General features: G+C 37.1%; 2 protein-coding genes across 3 annotated transcripts in view; one reads left to right on the top strand and one right to left on the bottom strand.

Moving 5' to 3' along the window:
* PANK1 (pantothenate kinase 1) overlaps window positions 1–2,522 on the bottom strand; it is a 102,503-nt gene extending 99,981 nt beyond the window's left edge. The window contains exon 1 of the mRNA XM_043596950.1: window positions 2,275–2,522. The gene's annotated coding sequence lies outside the window, so the exon portion shown is untranslated. The remainder of the gene's footprint in view (window positions 1–2,274) is intronic.
* A 53-nt stretch (window positions 2,523–2,575) lies between these two features.
* KIF20B (kinesin family member 20B) overlaps window positions 2,576–21,108 on the top strand; it is a 74,837-nt gene continuing 56,304 nt past the window's right edge. For both annotated transcript variants that reach the window (XM_043596943.1, XM_043596944.1), the window contains exons 1-14: window positions 2,576–2,667; window positions 4,657–4,749; window positions 6,201–6,348; window positions 11,196–11,282; window positions 11,398–11,514; window positions 12,142–12,280; window positions 12,830–13,014; window positions 14,942–14,978; window positions 16,103–16,330; window positions 17,485–17,596; window positions 18,438–18,509; window positions 18,616–18,762; window positions 19,464–19,626; window positions 20,086–20,376. In XM_043596943.1, coding sequence (XP_043452878.1) covers window positions 6,202–6,348; window positions 11,196–11,282; window positions 11,398–11,514; window positions 12,142–12,280; window positions 12,830–13,014; window positions 14,942–14,978; window positions 16,103–16,330; window positions 17,485–17,596; window positions 18,438–18,509; window positions 18,616–18,762; window positions 19,464–19,626; window positions 20,086–20,376 — 1,725 coding nt within the window. In that variant the 5' untranslated portion in view covers window positions 2,576–2,667; window positions 4,657–4,749; window position 6,201. The remainder of the gene's footprint in view (window positions 2,668–4,656; window positions 4,750–6,200; window positions 6,349–11,195; window positions 11,283–11,397; window positions 11,515–12,141; window positions 12,281–12,829; window positions 13,015–14,941; window positions 14,979–16,102; window positions 16,331–17,484; window positions 17,597–18,437; window positions 18,510–18,615; window positions 18,763–19,463; window positions 19,627–20,085; window positions 20,377–21,108) is intronic.

Below are 21,108 nucleotides of genomic sequence, written 5' to 3' on the forward strand. Positions count from 1 at the left end.
CAGGTTTGCTTTGTAATTCCTTGCTCCGGATGAGAAGCAGCCTTCTCTCCAAGGAGCACTGATTCATTTTAGGGATGAGAATGGTATTTAGAAACCACTTGGGCGGCTTGGTGCTAGTGTGCTCATTGTTACTGGGGTGTCAGAGTTTCTATGCCTCTAAGCCCTGTCAATGGACCAACTGAGATTAAAAAAAAAAAAAAGGAAATCACAACTTTATTCTACTAATGCCGATTCAAATCCAACACTCTGGGATTCTTCCTTAGCTTCTATCATTCCATATTTGTTATCTCCCTTCTCCCACAGTGAGAAACTTGGTTCCAAACAACATGAGTATATTCACTCGTTTGCTTTTTCCAATAATGCATGCATAGTAGTTTCAAAACTACTCTACCAATACCCTTTTCAACATCAAACTTACTAAGTGAAGTTATTGATTTCTTTGCACTTTTTGCTCTTATGCTGTATTCCAGAACTCTTAACCCCAGTTCATGGAGTACGGTACTCAAGTAATTGAATGAACTCTGTATGGTTGTGCTGGCATTTTGATACACAGGTATGTTCAGGTCTTTTTTGTATTAAGTTTTAGGGCTTGCTTTTATTTCCACTGTTTTAGACTTAATGTTTTGAAAGGGCAAAACTATATTTAAAAAAACAAAAGGTTATTCAGAGAAATCAAACTGCCATCACTAATCCTTGCATAACATTCCCAATATAGGTGACCATTTTCAGCTAATTTTCTTACTTAGTTTTTGAGTTTATCTCTTAAAAAACAAGAAAAAAATGTGTGTGTGTGGTATATATCTATGTAGAGTTTCAGTTTTCCTTTCTTACACAAAAGTTAGTGTATTTTGTATATTCTTTTGCATCTGTTTACTAAAAAATATAAATATGATTTTCTTAAACATTTTTTTAAAATGTTTATTTATTTTTGAGAGGGAGAAAGAGAGACCGTGAGCAGGGGAGGGTCAGAGAGAGAGACACACACAGAATCTGAAGCAGGCTCCGGGATCTGAGCGGTCAGCACAGAGCCCCACGCCAGGCTTGAGCTCAGGAGCAGTGAGATCATGACCTGAGCTGAAGTCGAAGTTTCAACCGACTGAGCCACCCAGGCGCCCCTCATTCAGCTGCGTTTAAATCCCAGCTCCCCCAGGGGCGCCTGGGTGGCGCAGTCGGTTAAGCGTCCGACCTCAACCAGGTCACGATCTCGCGGTCCGTGAGTTCGAGCCCCGCATCGGGCTCTGGGCTGATGGCTCGGAGCCTGGAGCCTGTTTCCGATTCTGTGTCTCCCTCTCTCTCTGCCCTTCCCCCGTTCATGCTCTGTCTCTCTCTGTCCCAAAAATAAAATTAAAAAAAAAAAAAAAAATCCCAGCTCCCCCATTAATAACCATATGCTTTTTGGCAAATTACTTAACTATATGAAGTCAGCTTCCTCAGAATCTATAAAATGGGGATGATAATGTTATTTACCTCAAAAGGTCCCCGTTCATGCTCTGTCTCTCTCTGTCCCAAAAATAAAATTAAAAAAAAAAAAAAATCCCAGCTCCCCCATTAATAACCATATGCTTTTTGGCAAATTACTTAACTATATGAAGTCAGCTTCCTCAGAATCTATAAAATGGGGATGATAATGTTATTTACCTCAAAAGGTTGTTCTCAGGATCGGTAAGACGATCCATTTTATATGCTTAGCACCAGCACAAGGTAAACGCTCAATTAACCTTAGCAGTTATATTTTTCTTTAAAATCAAGTACACCAGGGAGAGACGGCCTCAGTAATAAATGCTTGACATGAATATTACAGCACCACACTCGGAAGAAGAGGATCACTTTAAAAGAGGCAGAGGAGGCTGTACTGGCTCTGAACATTTTGGGCAAAGACCTTGCCTATGCATGGAATTTAGACTGTCAAAGCACAGCGCCTCGCAGCGGTTGGTGCTTTATACTCTCAGAATGAGAAAGAAAGAAAAAAAGAAAGGAAGGAAGAAAGAAAGAGGAAGAAAGAAAAAGAAAGAGAGAGAGAAAGAAAGAAAATGCTTATACGAGTCTATTCTGGGAAAAACTCATTTCGTCCACGAGGGCGGCTGGGGATGACATATGGGGTCACGCAGCGAGGGAAGTGGCCCTTCGGGTGCGGGCAGCGCTAGTTCTAAGCGACTCTCGGGACAAGTAGGTCTGCTCCCGCCTGCAGGGACCGGACCGGGCAGAGGCTAGCCCCCATTCCTCGGCCCGTCCCTGGGGGAGTCGCGGGGCTAAGTGTGGTGGCAGCGGCCTCACCTCCAGGCCTTCGCTACGTCTCGTCTCCACGACGGTATCCGAGATTGGCGTCCGTGCCAACGGAGGTGGTACCCGCCGCAACCACCAGGCAGCGTCCCATCCCTCGCGGCACGGCGGGCTCTGCGGGAAGCTCCGACCCTCTGCACGCAGACCACCCACCGGCCCCGTGGCCCATCACTTGCGGGCGATCAGAGATCCGCCCCAGATTTGAAAGCTCCTTCCGGGACCTAGTGGGAAGCCCACGGCTCGAGCCTCTGCGATCCTAGGCGCCGTTCCGGAAGCCCCGCCCACTCCCAGCGTGCAGTGCGGTGGCTTGGCCGCCATTGTTTGAATTTGAAAAAGGAAACATCGCGGTGCTGCTCGCAGATCTGGCAGGTCTGGCAACTTGTGCAGGTGAAGAGGTGGGCCCAGGTGAGGGTGCGAGGTGGCTGACTGCGCGAATACCAGACTTGAGGCTGGGAAACGGTGCTGGCAGTGTGAGTACCTTCCCAGGGGATCCCGACGCCCCTGAGGTTACTCTCGGGAAACTGGGTTGCAGAGCGATGGGTGCTCCTAGGGCACCGTGGGCACGGCCTGCGCATCGCAGGGTTGAGCCATACTACTTGGGTTGGGGCTTAAATGTCGTCTCCACCGCATATTAGCTGAGTGAGGCAAGGCAACGTATTTTCTCTCTCTGGGTCTCAGTTTCCTCATGTGTTAAAAGAGGTAGTAATAATAACATTTATCCTCTTACGGCTCTTGTGAAGATAAAATAATATGTAAAGTTGTTAGAAACGGTGCCAGTATATAGTAGGCACCAAGTGTTTGCAATTAGTGTTTTTTGTTATTGCTGCTGCTGTTGTTGGGGCGCTGGCCTCCATTGCCAGGCCTAGTTTTCTGGATCCCGGAGGTGAGCAGTTTGCTTGGCAGATGATATGACCTCTTTTTGGGGGGGGTGGTGTGGGGAAGCCCTGTCTGGCTGTAGGTGCTTTTATTTCCACGCTGCTTCCACTACCAGGGGTTTGCCCTTTGGGGCTTTTTAGTACCAAGCGGAAGAGGGTGTGTGTGGCAAATGTGAGACTACTGTCATCCCCCAGTTGAGAATGTTTCCCCCAACTCGTTCTACTTCCTGCTTCAGTGATTCCTTCTGACACAACTCTAATGTTCCTTGCTGAAGGATTAGTTGACAATCCTAAATTCATGCCTTAAGCAATCTTTGCTTAAGGTGATCAGATTCAGATTCACTTTTTTTTTTTAATTAAAAAGGATGTTTTAATGTTTGTTTATTTGAGAGAGAGAGAGAGAGAGAGAGAGAGAGAGCGCTAGCAGGGGAGAGTCAGAGAGAGGGAGAGAGAGATTCCCAAGCAGGCTCCCTATTGTCAGCGTGGAGCCCTACAGGTGGGGCTGGATCCCACTAACCCTGAGATATGACCCAAGCTGAAACCAAGAGTCCGATGCTCAGACTGAGACAGCCAGGCACCCAAGGTTTACTTTTGCTTTTAAAAGGAAGTAGCATGTTTACCCAGAAGCCGCGGTAACAGTCTATGTATTTTATTAGATCTCCACAACCCAGGACTTCAAGTTGCAAGATCCTATAAAGGATTCCTCTATTAGGAGGAGGGTTCTTTTGAAACTGTATTTTGTGGATGGCATTCAGAAACCTCATTCAGTAGTGTATTTGTTATTTTTCACAAGTGTTCAGCCATGGAATCTCACTGGAGAGAAGATAAAAAGATTCACATTCTCAGTCGTGGGAACAGCCTTTGAAACAGGTCTTGAACCCTGCTGTTGCTAAACATAATATCACTAAAAAAGTAGTACCAATTTTTTTTGATATAGAGGATTTTATTATTCTAATTTAAGTCATTAGGGAATTTTTATCCTCATACATCTCTGAATATGTTGTAGGGGATACAGAGTAGTTCTTCTTGCCCTCAAGAGATTTCTAGTCTAGTTAGGAAGAAGTTAACTTCTCACACTTAAATACAAGTTAACCAGAAGTTCAGGTTGTGACAGTATATGTCAACAATTTTATAAATGGTAGAGGTAGTTCATTGAAACTGAACTATGAACAAGTACAAACTACTATAACCTTGCTTTTTAAAAGAGGTATAAATATTCTTTTTGATTCAGTAATTTAATAGAAGGCTTATCATTTTTTTTAATAATTGAAGGCAAAGAATGAAATTTATCTTCCAATTTCCTGGGTATTTCTGTAAAATCTGACTTATGCAATGTCAAGCCAGTGCTTTAATGTTTTTGCATACTTCTCTATGTTCTAGATCAGTGGTTATTTCCACTCTATCGGATACCCTTTTTCTTAATTTTCACCCATACATTGGGTGTTTGAAATATTCTATCAAACTGCATTTTAAGTAATTATTTCATTTTTATTTATCACAGTATTTATCACTGACAATACAATAAAGACAAAAGCAACCAAGATACTAAAGTGTATGGTTGGTTGATCCTGCAGTTTCCTGGGCTTTGTTGAAGGTAAATAATTTCCTTTGTCTTTTTGAGATTTAGGAAAAACAGAAAAACAAAAACAACTCTGTTGTATTGCGTTTGTGGGTTTCAGGGCTGATCTAGGAAAAAGATATGACCACAGTATGTCAGTATCACACAGGAACTTTATTGGGATAGCACTTTGACAGGATTAAATGGGAGAGAGGTCCACCCCAGCATGAAATCTTTCAGAAGCTAGAGTGAAGGACCACCACATAGAAGGGGGAAAAGGTAAAGGAACCTAGGGGGTTGGGAGGGGACGGAGAGGAGAATTAGACTTGGGGATTTATGGTCTTAAGTGGTGTTGTTACTCAGAAGCACAGTGGGGAGTACCTGAGTCAGCCAGTTCCTAGGGGCATCATTGGCTTGGGTTTTTATAGTCCTGAATTTGTCTCTGCGAGCAGAAGTTGGGTGCAGTTTCGTGGGATGTGCAAACTAGTTATGCTCTGGTTGACTTGAAAAAAAGAAAAAAGATTATTTGGGCTATATTAAAAGCAAATTGATGTGTAAAAATTTTAATTTGGCACCTAATAGGTTTTTGAACTAACATTCCTGGCGTTCTGTGAAGAAGTAAACAACACAGGGCCAATATACAGGGGCCATCTTTGGCTTATTTATATAATATGTATGGATGCCCATTACTCTTTTCTTGAGCCAGGAACCCTAGTTTGGGAATCACTGTTCTTTTATTTCATAATACTGTCAAAGAACATCAAGGAGCTCTCTTTCTTCCTGCTATTATGCACCTAGTAGATTGTCAATAATTATTTGAATGTTAAATTTTTTTTAGTTAAAGTTACCTGTAAGTTTACGTTTAAGTTTAGTGCCTTGATGTTTAGTTGTAATACTTTGATACATTATTCCATATTCACCTTAATTTTTAGCACCTACAATGTGTCAGGTACTGTTTTGAATGTGGTCACATACATTATTTCACTTTTCACTTGCATTATTTGGAAGAATTCAGTTGAAAGAATTCAATTGTCCACATAACTGAATTTAACTTGTAAATGCTAAAACATTACGAAGGCTTATAACTAACATTTTCAGAAGACATTAAATAACTAAAGTAACACAAGATTATTATTTACTCTATAATTATTTGATTTCGGAGAGGATTTCAGGGAGAGATTGAATGTTTTATATTGTCTTACTTAATGGACTACCTTTACTCATGAAATCTCTGGCTGAATCGACCTGTAAGTTGGATCGTATGAATAGTAGTGGCAGGCTCTGTTCAATATTACTTGATTCGGAATCTTTATAATTTTGATCATTTGTCTTTTCCGTGGGTCATCATCGTGTTATAGATGTAATGTTCCTTTCTCTAGAAATCTACTTATGGGGGTTATTAGTGGGCTGGACTCAGACATTTTAAACTATGAGTGGCTTATATGCTAATTTATTAAAATTATCTAAAATTACTGTTATTCTTGCAGAATGGAATCTAATTTAAATCAAGATGGAGTGCCTAGACCATCCTATGTTTTTAGTGCTGACCCAATTGGAAGACCGTCGGAAATAAATTTTGATGGCGTTAAGCTTAATCTCTCTCATGAATTTTCCTTAGTTGCTTCAAATACTGAGGTAAGTACGAGGAAAGCATTATGCTGACTGAGTGGAAATGTGTGTGGTGTGCACACACTTGCAGACAGGTATGACCAGAGCTTTCCAGACTTTGTGGGTTTAAGGCAACCTTCTATCTCGGTAATTTTTTCATGGTGCCCTAAATGCATGCCAGCTCTTCCAAGTAGTAGGTCCGAGCAGCTTAATATATAACTATACCTTAACCTAGAGCCATTTGAAAAATATTAACGTAAATGAAAAAAAAATTGTTTTTCTTTAATTACCACAGTTATTTGCTGTAAGGATATGTATATCTTTTGTGCACATCATAGCTTCTCAGGCTTTGGAATCAGATTAGATATTGCCAACCTTATTTCCTGTTCTTCAGTGTTTTGGGGTAGTACTTGTTTTTTATCATAGCAACCACTGAAGAATCCAGCTTCACCAAGATATGACATCAAAAGAAATGGTATGATCTAAGGTGGCAACTGTGAACTATTTTGAACTAATAGTTCACGGTGTTCAACATGTTAAGTACTGCCATGATTTCCTCAAAAATGTAAGACATTCCACTATGCCCCTAGGAATTGCATGCCTTACTTAAAATAAGCTAACTCAGTAGTGTTTAAAAAGTAAAAATCCTTCCTTCTACCACCGTAGCTACTACCACTGTTTGTTTCGTGTCTTTGTAAACTTTATTTATTTTTTAAAGTTTTATTTATTTGAGAGAGAGTGAGCGAGCGAGTAAGTGAGCACGACTGGGGGAGGGGCAGAGAGAGAGGGAGAGAGATAATCATAAGCAGGCTGTACCCTGTCAGCACAGAGCTGCTGGGCTTGATTTCATGAATCATGAGATCATGACCTGAACTGAAATCAAGTGTCCGATGCTTAACCTACTGAGCCACCCAGGCGCCCCACCCTGCCTTGAGTACTGTAGCTTTATAGAATGTCTTAAAGTTGGATGGTGGCAGTCCACCAACTTTGTTCTTGTCTTTAATTTATATTGGCTTTTCTGGGTAGTCTAAATTTAGTTTTAGCCATTCTAATAGATATATATTGGTATCAAGTTGGTATTTGCATTTAATAACTAAATGTGTTGAATATGATTTCATGTGCTTATTTGTCATTAGTGTATTTTTGGTAAAGTGTCAGTTTAAATCTTTCCCCATTTAAAAAAATTGGATTGTTTGTTTTTATATTATTATTTAATTTTAAGTGTTCTTTATATTTTTCAGATGCATTTGTTTATCAGATATGTGCTTTATAAATATTTTTTCCTAGTCTGTGGGTTGCCTATCCTCTGTTGACAGTATTTTTTGAACAACAGAAGTTTTTTGTTTTTATTTTAATGTTTGTTTTTTAAATCTATTTTTGAGACAGAGACAGAGCATGAGCAGGGAAGGGGCAGACAGAAAGGGAGACATAGAATCTGAAGCAGGCTCCAGGCTCTGAGTTGTCAGCACAGAGCCTGACGCCGGGCTCGAACTCACGGACTGTGAAATCATGACCTGAGCTGAAGTCGGACGCTCAACTGACTGAGCCACCCAGGCGTCCCTGTTTTTTGTTTTTTAAAAAAAGAGTTAGCTAACTCTTGGCTTTGGGAATAGATTCCCGTGATTCGTCACATACATGCAACACCTAGTGCTCATCCCACCCAGCAAGTGCCCTTCTCAATGCCCATCACCCATTTTCCCCAACCCATCAACCCTCAGTTTACTCCCTGTATTTAAAGAGTCTCCTGTGGTTTGCCTCCCTCTCTGTTTGTAGTTATATATTTTTTCTTTCTCTTCCCCCCAATGTTCTGTTAAGTTTCTTAATTTCCACGTATGAGTGAAATTGTCTTTCTCTGACTGACCTATTTCACTTACATACCCTCCAGTTCCATCCATGTTGTTGCAGATGGCAAGATTTCATTCTTTTTCATTGCCAAGTAGTATTCTATTCTCTCTGTATATATATATATATATACACACACACACACACACACACACACCACATCTTCATCTTCTGTCTTCATTCATCAGTTGATGGATATTTGGGCTCTTTCCATGATTTGGCTGTTGTTGATAGCACTGCTATAAACATTGGGGTACATGTGCCCCTATGAATCAGTACTCCTGTGTCCTTTGGATAAATTCCTAGTAGTGCTATTGTTGGGTTATGGGGTAATTATATTTTTAATTTTTTGAGGAACCTCCACATTGTTTTCCAGAGTGGCTGCACCAGTTTATAGTCCCACCAACAATGCAAGAGGGGAAAAGAGAAGTTTTTAATTTCATCAATGTTTTCTATTGTGGATTGTCCTTTTGGTGTGATACCTAAGAAATCTTTGCCTAACTCAAGTCCACAAAGATTTTCTTCTATGTGTTCTTTTAGAAGTTTTACAGTTTTAGTTTTACATTTAGGATATGATCCATTTTGAATTTTTATAAACAATGTGAAGCATGTATCCAAATCCTTATTTTTTTTTTTTTATGTATAGATATCTAATTGTTCTAGCATGATTTGCTGAAAAAGCTATGCTCTTTGTACTGCATTTCCTTTGCATCTTTATTATAAATCAAATGTCCTTCTCTATGGGAGTTTATTTCTGAATATTGTTTCATTGATTTGTCTGTCTTTCTGCCAGTACCCCACTGTTATGATCACTGTAGCTTTGAAATAAGTGTTGAAATCAGGTAGTGTTAGCGCACCCAATTTCCTTTTCATAGTTTTGACTATTCTAGATACTTTGCATTTCTGTGAGAATTTTTAGATGAGTTTGTCAATTGCCACAACAAAAGCCTCTTGGGATTTTGATTGCAGTTGCATTGAATATGTAGATCAGTTTTAGAAGAATTGACATCTTAACAATATTGAGTTTACCAAATGATGAACAAGGTGTATCTCAATTTCTTTTGGTCTCCTTTAATTTCTCTGAGCAATGTTTTGTAGTTTTCAGAGTGTAGGTCTCTCACATCTTTTGTCAAATTTATCCTGTATTTCATGATTTTTGATTTCTTCCAAATGATATTGCTTTTAAAATCAATTTCTGGTGTTTCTTCCCAGTGTATAAAAGAATAATTGATTTTGCATGTTGATCCTGTATCACGTTAACATTGCTCGTTTAATAGTTCTAGAGATGTTTTTGTAGCTTCTGTTTGATTTTTGTATGTAGATGCTAATGTCTGAATGGAGACAGTTTTATTTCTTCCTAATCTGGATGCCTTTTCTTTCTTCTTCCCTTGCTTACTTTTTCTTTCCCTCCCTCCCTCCCTCCTTCCCTCCATCCTTCCTTCCTTTCTTTCTTTCTTTCTTTCTTTCTTAACTACTTTTCTTCCTTCCTTCCCTCCCTTCCTTCCTCCCTCCCTCCCTTCCTTTCTTCTTCCTTTCTCTTTCTCTCTCCCCTCCCCTCCTTCCCCCTGATTACCATTGGCTAGAACCTCTAGTACAGAGTTGAATAGAAGTGGTGAGAGCTGAAATCCTTGTCTTGTTACTTGCTACTTATCTTAGATTCAGTCTTTGATCATTAAGTATGATGTTAGCTGCAGGTTTTTGTAAATGTTCTTTATCAGAAGGAAGTTCCTGTCTATTCCACTTGCTGAGAATTTTTATGAATGGATGTTGAATACATATGTCAATATCCTGTCATCAAATGCTTTTTTTACATCTATTAGAGATAAATGTTTCTTTATTCTTTTAATGTGGTTAATTATCCAAATTGATTTTTGAATGCTAAATTGACCTTGCAGTCCTGAGATAAAACATTTTTCGTCAGGATGTATTATTCTATTTTATATATTGGCTAATACTTTGTTAGGGAATTTTTGCATCTAAATTAGAGAGGTTGTTCTGTAATTTCTTCTGAGGATATCTTTCTCAGATCATGGTGTCAAGGTTATGTCATACTCAAAATTAGTTGAAAAGTGTTCTCTCTCTTTATTTTCTTAAAGGGCTTATCTATGATTTGTATGATTACATCCTTAAGTGTTTGAGAGAATTTAGTAATGAATTACCAGGGCCTGGAGTTTTTTGTGGGATTATTTTGTTTGTTTGAATTTAAGTTAAGTTTTTTTTTTTTTTTAGTTGAATTTCTTTAATAAATATCAGTCTGTTCAGATTTTCTAGTTTTTTTGGTTTGTTTTTAGTAAATTGTATCTAATTGTTTCCTTTTTGCTTAAAAAAACACACTTCTTTAGAATTTTTTTTTTTTTAATTATTTTTTTTTTCAACGTTTATTTATTTTTGAGACAGAGAGAGACAGAGCATGAACGGGGGAGGGGCAGAGAGAGAGGGAGACACAGAATCGGAAACAGGCTCCAGCTCTGAGCCATCAGCCCAGAGCCCGACGCGGGGCTCGAACTCGCGGACCGCGAGATCGTGACCTGGCTGAAGTCGGACGCTTAACCGACTGCGCCACCCAGGCGCCCCTAGAATTATTTTAAAAAAGGAATTAATTTCTCCCCCAAAGGAAACAGTAAAGAGAATGCTGTATAGCAAACAATTTTTAAATAGAATTGAACATTTGGGTTAATGGGCTATTCTGGTTGCTTGTAATTTACTTTGGAATTCTATGTTTTAGTGACGTAGAGCCCTATTTTTTGTTTTTAGTTGCAAAGGTTAGGATTTTAGGGAAAAGAGGTGTATTATAAGCTTCAAATATAAATATAGAAGGTAGAGGAAATCGAGTCTTTTGTGGTATTATTTTTTTTAAAGCAGATTTGCTTTTCTTTAGACATATAAATGGTTACAAACAGAAGAATCACTGATTGCTTAGAGGTTCTGTATGACCTTAAATGGTTATGTAATAGCCACTTTAAAAAAAGGTAATTTCTGAAAAGCCATATTTTGTATTTTTTAAATACAGTTATTTTGTTCTTCTTTTTAAGGGAAATAGTTTGGAATCCAAAGATTATCTCCAGGTTTGTCTTCGAATAAGACCGTTTACACAGTCAGAAAAAGAGCATGAGTCTGAGGTTTGTATTGACTTTAATTGGGTCTTACTTTCATGGGCAAAATGCCATTGTTTTTATTTATTTATTGTGGGCTTTTATTGATTGATTGATTGATTGATTGATTGATGTCTTCTAGGGCTGTGTGTATGTTCTAGACTCACAGACTATTCTGCTAAAAGATCCTCAAAGCATTCTTGGTCGGTTAAGTGAGAAAAGCTCTGGGCAGATGGCACAGAAATTCAGTTTTTCCAAGGTAAGTCCTATGAGAAACTAAAGATTTTAAGTAAAAGAGAATTGGCTTAGGCTAAATTGCTACATTATTGTATATAATGAACTATATATGTCTTGTACTTATGGAACTTAGGTGTTAGGCACTGGTATTTTTTCTTAGAGTGGAACTCAAACTTTAGGTTTGTAAACATCTAATTGGAAATGAATAAATTGCTAAATTTATTGCTAAATTTATTATTAAATTGATAAATTTTTTAATCTTTTTAAAGAGATGTTCTTTCCAAAATTTAGATGAAAACTTGATTGACTAGGTCAGATTTCTATCTTGAAAACTTTCTGACAGTAGTTAAACTATCATGTATATTTGTGGGAGTTGGGGATATGGCACCTCCCTTAAGTATGAATCTTGTAAAAGAAATCTTTTAAAATTATAAAACACGAGGGGGAACTGGCTGGCTCAGTTGGGGGAGCACGTACCTCTTGATCTCAGGTTCATGAGTTTGAGCCCCATGCTGGGTGTAGAGATTACTTAAATAAATAAATAAAGTTAAAAAAAAAGTTTTTAAAAACATGAGTTATAGGGTAGAACTTACTGTAAAAATTTACTTGAATTTTCTAAAAAGACTTGTTTTAAAAAATGCTTGTTTAGGTTTTTGGCCCAGAAACTACACAGAAGGAGTTTTTCCAGGGTTGCATTATGCAGCCAGTAAAAGACCTCTTGAAAGGACAGAGTCGGCTGATTTTTACGTACGGGCTAACCAATTCAGGAAAAACATATACATTTCAAGGTAAATTGTATTGTTTTTACATTTCAAGGAAAAAAGCAGTAATATTCACTAATTTTCATAATATTTGTATGTAGTTATGTTTCCATTACCTAGTACATTTGCTCCACTTTTAATACTGATAGCATCGTGAATGTGTATCGCCGATGGCTTTTGATTCAGATTGATTTAATTCATTTGGGAAATTACTTTACCCATATGATAGAGAATTAGGTGATAAAAATTTGGAAAAAGGATTTATGTGACATAGTGAACTAAGCATGGATAACCAGGGAAGCATCTTAAATTTTATTTTACTTTTCCATTATGTGATTATGGGTGATTGCAAATCTTACGGCCTGATCTGAATGTAAAATTTCAATAATAGCTGATAAAATGTCCATTCTACAATGAAGACCAAAGTGATGGAAAACTAATGCTGCAACTTCTTTCGCTTTTGTCTTAGGTGTTTATTTTTGCCTGTTGGTGATATAAAAGGAGTCTTGGTAATCCAGGAACATTTCCACTTTGCTAATACTCTGAAAGGATATAAAACAAAAATTCTTTTCACAGGCACAGAAGAAAATATTGGTATTCTGCCGCGAACTTTGAACGTATTATTTGATAGTCTTCAGGAAAGACTGTATGCAAAGATGAACCTTAAACCACATAGATCTAGAGAATTCTTACGGTTATCACCAGACCAAGAGAAAGAAGAGGTTGCTAGCAAAGTTACATTGCTCCGGCAAATTAAAGAGGTATGGTGGGAGTCTAGTATGTGAGATATATAAATGTCATGACCTTGTATAAGCTCTTTAGTTTGTTTTAGCCTATATTGGAATATTTTGTGGTGGTGGTGATGGTGATGGTTGTGTTTTCTTTTTTTAGGAAAGTATTATAACCTTGTTTGAAGTTTTTCTTGTCCTTGCTTTATATTGTACAAATAGCAGAAATGTTTAAACAATTCAAATGTAAATAGTTCCGAAATTTCTTTCGGTTGTTGTTGAAACACTACTGTCCTTGATGTAATGATTAAAAAATTTCTTTTTAGGGTGCTTGGGTGACTCAGTCAGTTGAGTGTCCAACTCTTGGTTTCGGCTCAGGTCTGATCCCAGGGTCATGAGATAGAGGTCCACATTGGGCTCTGTGCCAACAGCACAGAGCCTGCTTGGATCTGTCTCTCTCTCTCTCTCTCTCTCTCTCTCTCTCTCTCTCTCTCTCCCCCTCCCCCTCCCCCTCCCCCTCCCCCTCCCCCCCTCTCCCTCTCTCCCTCTCTCTCTGCCCCTCTCTTTCTCTTTCTCTTTCAAAATAAATACATAAATAAACTAAAAAAAAAAAATCTTTTTTTCTCCCTCTGCCACTCTCCCCTGCTCACATGCTCTCTCTCAAATTAAAAAAATTTTTTTAGTTATAAAAATAATTTGTGCACACAAGATCTAAAGGGAATGTGAGAAATATAAAGGGAAAATTTCTCGTGGCTTTATTTCTGAAGAGAAAATCACATTAACATATTGGAAAGTATAGTTTTTGATTCTTTTCTAAAACAAAATCTGTATTTAGAGCTTTCTATAACGTCTGTATATACACAAACACAGTCATATATACAGTTGCATATATCTTCATACCTTTTGATTTTTGCTCAGTGGAGTTTAAAGTTCAGAGTCCATGGTTATGATCTCTGAAAGTAAGCTAGTATATAGTATAAATAAGAATTACAGAGATTAGTAGATGATTGCACAGGTAATTCTTAGAGGATATTAAGGTCAATAATGAAAAAATCTCCCTAATGAGTTATTCAGTTAAAACATTATTTTGCTATGAAATTGTTAAAATATTTAAAAAATGAAATCATGCTTTCATACATTGATTGTAAACTGTGTTTTTAAAAAGCACATTTTCTTCTATAGAGACAAATATTTTCATATCTTTTCATCCACTATTCAGATTTAGGGATATATCCTAAGGAAATAATTAGAATGCAGAAGAAAAAAATAACAAATTGAGATATTTATTTTAGTATTACTTTTACTGGCAAAAATTTGTAAATAAATGTTCAATAACAGGGCAGTAATTAAGCCATTTCACATCTATTCCGTTATATAGCCATCAAATGTTTATTTATTTTTGGGACAGAGAGAGACAGAGCATGAACGGGGGAGGGGCAGAGAAAGAGAGGGAGACACAGAATCGGAAACAGGCTCCAGGCTCTGAGCCATCAGCCCAGAGCCCGATGCGGAGCTCGAACTCACGGACCGCGAGATCGTGACCTGGCTGAAGTCGGACGCTCAACCGACTGCGCCACCCAGGTGCCCCATAGCCATCAAATACTTACAAATAATTTTTAATCATAGCAAGTAAAAGTAAAAGCTTTCAAGGTAAGGTAACGAGTGTGGGGAAAAGAATAGAAAGGCATGTGTTAAAATATTAATAGTAATTGCCTCTGAGTGATAGGGATCATATATGATGATACTCTTTTTAATAGTCTTCTATAGTATCCCAGATTTCTTATTATGAGAATGTATTATTTAACTAGGACAAAGAATTAATAGAGGTCATTGGATTGAGTAGATGAAAGGTTATGGTTTGGTTGGCGACTTATTTGGATAGATAGATAATTAATACAATGGTTATTTAACCTTAACTAAAAATGGTTTTTAACTTAAAAAAAAAATTGTTCCTTTTTAGGTTGCGATGCAAAATGACAGTTATGATACTCTTCACGGTAAGGTTTCCTTTCTCACTTTTCGAATGTTGATTACGTGACATACTTTTGAATAGCTTTTAATTTTTGAATCAGTCCTAGTGATTTAATTTTTTTAATGAGATAGCAATTCTTGGAAAATGGTACATAACTATATGAAATATCAGTCACTGTAAAGTTTTCTTTGGATTTAATGTCACAGAGAATCCCTCTCACTTACAACTTTTATGTAGAATTCAAGAGAGCTACTATTTTTTCTTTGTCCTTTACCTTTAACTTCAATTTGGCTCATTGGCATTTTTTCAAAAAGAAAAGAAAGATAAAAAGAAGCCAAACTTTGGCTAATATAAATTATATTATTTCTATAAGTCATATTTATATAAAATATAAATTTTGTTTATATCTGCTTTGGTCCAAAAAGTGTTTAACATTGCTGAATAAAAGATTAAGGATACTTGGGTTCCTGGGTGGCTTAGTTGATTAAGTGTCGGACTCTGGATTTTGGCTCAGTTCGTAATTTCACGGTTTGTGAGTTTATGAGTTTGAGCCCCATGTCTGTGCTGACAGCATGGAGCTTGCTTGGGATTCCCTCTCACTCTCCCTCCCTCCTTCCCTCTGCCCTGTGCCTGCTTGGGATTCTCTCTCTCTCTCTCTCTCTCTCTCTCTCCCTCCCTCCCTCCCTCCCTCTCCCCCTCTCTCCCTCCCTCCCTCCCTCTTTCCCTCTCTCCCTCTCCTTCTCTCTCTCTCCTTCCCTCTGCCCTGTGCCTGCTTGGGATTCTCTCTCTCTCTCTCTCTCTCCCTCCCTCCCTCCCTCCCTCTCTCCTTCTCCCTCTCCCTCTCCCCTTCCTTCTGCCCTTTGCCTGCTTGGGATTCTCTCTCTCTCTCTCTCTCTCTCTCTCTCTCTCTCTCTCTCCCCCCCCCCCTCCCTCCCTCTCTCTCTCTCTCTCTCTCTCTCACTCCCTCCCTCCCTCTCTCCCTCTCTCCCTTTCCCTCCCTTTCCCTCCCTTTCCCTGCTTGCTCGCTCCCTCTCAAAAAAAGTAAAGATTAAGGATACTTAGTTTTTCAAGTCCACAAGTCTTGATCTGTCTTATCTCATTTTTAGTCTATTTCTTAATTTTCTGATTATCCTTTTTTATTTTTTGTAGGAAGTTTAATAAACTCTTTGAATATCCCAGAGTGTGAAGAATCCATGAAAGATTGTGAACAAGCCAGCTTGAATATGGATAATAGTATAAAATTTTCTGTGTGGGTTTCTTTCTTTGAGATTTACAATGAATGTATTTATGACTTGTTTGTTCCTGTATCATCTAAATTCCAAAAGAGAAAGATGCTACGCCTTTCGCAAGATGTAAAGGGCTATTCTTTTATAAAAGGTATAGTAATGAATGTTTTTTATTTTATTGCTCCAAAGTTTCTTTCTAGACTTTGTTACAGCAAACTGGAGATTGAAAATTTTTATATTAATTGTTAACATCAACATAATAAGAGAAGTTTGTGCTTTGCAGGTATGTTTTGGTGTGTTAAGTAAACCTGAATGTAAGGGGTCAGTGTTAATATTGTTTTCCTTGAGTATCATTGCAGGGGATTGGGGGGGGGGTGGTGGGAAAAGCTGTGTGTGTTTATATTCACATTATTATGCTGCTTTGCAGCAGTGTGCAAACTTTGGAGCTTTCCACAGTGTGTTTTTCCAACTTTTTACAGTCACTACTCAAAGTAGGAAGTACTTACATATATTAACATTATGATCTAGTAGTTGCATGTGTATATACGTACACGTATATTTACAACTCAGAAGTTTCGTGAATTATACTTATCCTTAGTACAAGGAACGCACTTTGGTGTTTTCTGTATTCTACTTCATTTTAATAAAATGATGGTTATGACTAAATTTGACTTGATGATTCACTAATGAATTGCAACCTGCAGTGTTTCACATCTAGGTAATTTTGTAGGGTTAATCCGTAGTGTGCTTTGTCTTTTGTCTTTTTTTTTTTTTTTTTCCTGGATGTTTAATTCTAAGGAATCTCTTCTATTTTTAATTTTCCCTTTGACCTACTTTTGAAAAACTTTTGTCTGTGTTTGTGTAACTTAAATATTAGAAAGTAATTGTAACGCCTCCCCTTATATTTCACTTTTCTAGTGGAATATGGAATAGCTGAGTGGATTCCACATAAGGGGTGTTATTAAAAGATTTCATCATAGGGGCACCTGGGTGGCTCAGTCAGTTAAGCATCCGACTCTTGATTTCACCTCAGGTCATGGTCTCACGCTTCATGAGATCAAGCCCCGTGTCGGGCCTGTGCTAATGACGTGGAACCTGCTTGGGATTCTCTCTCTTCCTCTCTCTGCCCCTCCTCCACTCATACTCTCTGTCTCTCTCTCTCAAAATAAATAAACTTTTAAAAAACTTAAAAAAACACTTCATTATATGTCTTTGGGAAAAGAGGTTACAAATCTCTAAAGAGATTACATTGTACAACAAATGCTATGTTTTTATAAATTGATGTGTCGTCTTTATTTTTTAAAGATCTACAATGGATTCAAGTATCTGATTCCAAAGAAGCATATAGACTTTTAAAACTAGGAATAAAGCACCAGAGTGTTGCCTTCACAAAGCTGAACAATGCTTCTAGTAGAAGGTAAAGAAGAAACACTGTGGTGTGAGCTTGAAGTACCCAGGGTATTCTGTGCTATTATAAATACAACTAATTTAAGATTGAACTGGGCAGTAGTCTCTCTGATATGTTAGATGAATTCATAGGCATAAAAAGTATTCTGTTAACTGAGGAGCACTAAAGCACAGAAGATTATCTGGACTATTTCTTGTTCTAACATAAAATTTACTAATTTACATAAAGTCGCTTAGGTATTTTTACTCTTTATGTGAATATCTAAGCTCTCTTTTAAGAGTTGCCTACAATAGACATCTCAAGGTTAAAGAATGATGTTTTTGAGGGAAGGAATTGGGACTTGAGAGACAAAAGGAAATAAGTTTAAACAGTGAGATATTTAAAACAGGTTGTCTCTTAAGGGGGAAAGAGCCCTGTCTCCCATACTTAGTATGGCATGAAGATAGTATATGATCCAGGTAAGCCTGTATTTGGGCCAAATGTATGCTTTGCTTTAGGTAGAAGATTAGCAGTCTGTGTACCATTTTAACTAATAATATGATCTTTGCAAGTATATTGAAATTTTATTGTAAATGATTCCACTAATAGAAGTGGAATGTTAAGAGAAGGAGAGGGTTCAGGGAATTTGGGGCTAAATGAAAGACAAGATACATGATTTTAGGCAGTTAGGTATTTAGGTAACAATGAAACATGGGATTGGAATACCTGGCAACTGGTTGGAAAATGCAGTGCTGGAGGTATGGCTAGTATTAGGGTGTAAATAGATGTCTATTTGGATGCTGGTTTCACCAGATGGAATGCAGAAATTAAAAATGAAAGATAACATTTGATTTTTGTATATTTCTTTTAGTCACAGCATATTCACTATTAGAATATTACAGATTGAAGATTCTGAAATGCCTCGTGTAATGCGAGTCAGTGAGTAAGTTGAGCATTCTTTAACTCTTAATTATTTTGAATTGTTTCATTTTGAAGAACTTTTCATAGTTTTTTTTTTTGTTTTTTTTTTGTTTTTTTGGTTAATTCAGATTGTGTTTATGTGATCTTGCTGGTTCAGAAAGAAGCCTGAAGACACAGAATGAAGGGGAAAGGTTAAGAGAGACTGGGAACATCAATACTTCTTTATTGACTCTGGGAAAGTGTATCAATGTTTTGAAAAACAGTGAAAAGTCAAAGTAAGTGTTGCTGAAAGTGCTGTTAGCATATTAAGTGTTATAATATTTAAACTTTCAACTCCAGTTTTAGAAAGTTCTTTTTTGTTTTTAACCTGCTTCGTATGTGATGACTATATATGGATTACAATTGAAATACTTAGAGTTCTTGGATTTAAAAAATTGAAGTAAAAAATATTGTTAGTTGATGTCAGTGACTCATCAAGTAAACAGTATTTTCCAAATACTTAGCAAATATTTAGCAAATATATGTCAACAAACACTTTAGATAATCTTCTTATGATCCTGGTTTAGCATCTAAAACCACTGTATTCTTACTAATTAATGCCTTGTGTTCTAGATGTGATAAGATTTCTGCGTTAATTACACTTTAGGCTTAGTAAATTGTAATTAGCCTTCATTTTTAGTTAATGTGTTTCATGGCATATCTTGTATAATTGCTTTACCCTAGAAAATACAACCCAGTTCAATGTGATTTTCTTAACATTTTGCATACTGAGTTATTGTTAGTTTTCGTATTAGTAGTAGTATTTAAAGAAAAGAACATAAGTAAACAGAAAATGACTTTTATCGGCAGAACTAATCACTAACCTAGAGTTTAAGTCTGTGATAGCTAGATTAATTATTTCTTTGTAAATTTTATCAGCATTCTGACTTTATGAGATTTGTTTTAACTTATGGTTTTTTGAAAATTTTTTCCATAGGTTTCAACAGCATGTGCCTTTCCGGGAAAGTAAACTGACTCACTATTTTCAAAGTTTTTTTAATGGTAAAGGGAAAATATGCATGATTGTCAACATCAGCCAGTGTTATTTTGCCTATGATGAAACCCTCAATGTGTTGAAATTCTCAGCCATTGCACAAAAAGTAAATATATTCAAATTTCTGCAGGATTTATTAAGTTTCTTACCAGAATATGAACCATTTTTTCTTGGTGTAACTAACCCATTTTGTACTTATAACTGAAAACCTGGGAAATAATTGAAAATTAGAAATGTGAATATTTGATCAAGTAAGAGGGCATTAAAAAGATTGAAAGTTTCCCTTGCTAGTATTAGGATAACCTTAGTAATAAGAGTTCATAATACACACTCATTACAAGTTACGAGTATTATTGTGAATTGTCCGTCTGCTCTGCCATCCATCTGGTTCACTTCATGGCTAATCAGGAAGCCCTTCTGCTAGGAGTCCTTCTTGTATGTTTGTTTGCATAGATAGGTCTTTTTTAAACACTAGAATTTTTATTTGACTCAAATTTATGGATTTCTTTTCTGGTTGACAGTTTTTCCTTTTCTGTTTTAAAAGTCACATTGGATATTTTTACAGGTTTGTGTTCCAGACGCTTTAAATTCTTCTCAAGAGAAACCATTTGGACCTGTCAAATCTTCTCAAGATGTATCCCTAGACATTAATAATTCAGTTAATAAAATACTAAATGTAAAAAGATCCACGATTTCATGGGAAAGTAGTCTAGAAGACCTGGTGGAAGATGAAGATTTAATTGAGGATCCAGAAAAAGGTGAAGAAAACCAAAGTGTGGAAAGTGAACGTACTGATGAAGATCTAGATAAGACTTTGGAGGAAGATAAGGCTTTCAGTAGCCATGAGGAGAAGAGGGTATGTATTAAGAACTCGTATTTCTAAGCTTGGCTTATTATTATTATGAAAGTTAGGGTTAACAATACCTACAACTCCCTCTCTTCCAGTTTTTTTCAGCAACATGCTAAGTTTGTTATGTATCTCAGTTTTATATGTATATATATATGTGTATATATTTAATATTTTAATTTTTTAAACATTTATTTATTTTTGAGAGACAGAGCGGGGCAGGGGAGGGACAGAGGGAGAGGGAGACTCAGAATCTGAAGCAGGCTCCAGGCTCTGAGCTGTCAGCACAGAGCCCGATGCGGGGCTTGAACTCCTGAACCATGAAATCATGACCTGAGCCGAAGTTGGATGCTTAACCGACTGAGCCACCCAGGCGCCCCTCAACTTTATGTCTTGAAAAAATTTAACCTACAGTAGGACTAGTACAATGAAAACCCATTTATACTTCACCTGAATTTGCTAGTTGTTAACATTTTACCATGTTTAATTCTCTGTGTGTATGTGAATGCACATTTTTTTTGCCAGTACCATTTGAAAACAAGATGTAGACATAATGGCACCTTACAACTAACTACTTCAGCATGTGTTTCCTAACAATGTAGACATATTCCTTATGATCACAACACCATTTTCATACCTAGGCAATTTAACATTGATATAATAATATAATCTATTATATTGTCCATATTGAGATTTATTCGGTGGTCCCAGTATGTCCTTTATAGTCATTTTTTAAAAATT

This window comes from Prionailurus bengalensis, chromosome D2, assembly GCF_016509475.1.
Source record: "Prionailurus bengalensis isolate Pbe53 chromosome D2, Fcat_Pben_1.1_paternal_pri, whole genome shotgun sequence".
In the NCBI taxonomy this organism is placed as follows: domain Eukaryota; kingdom Metazoa; phylum Chordata; class Mammalia; order Carnivora; family Felidae; genus Prionailurus; species Prionailurus bengalensis.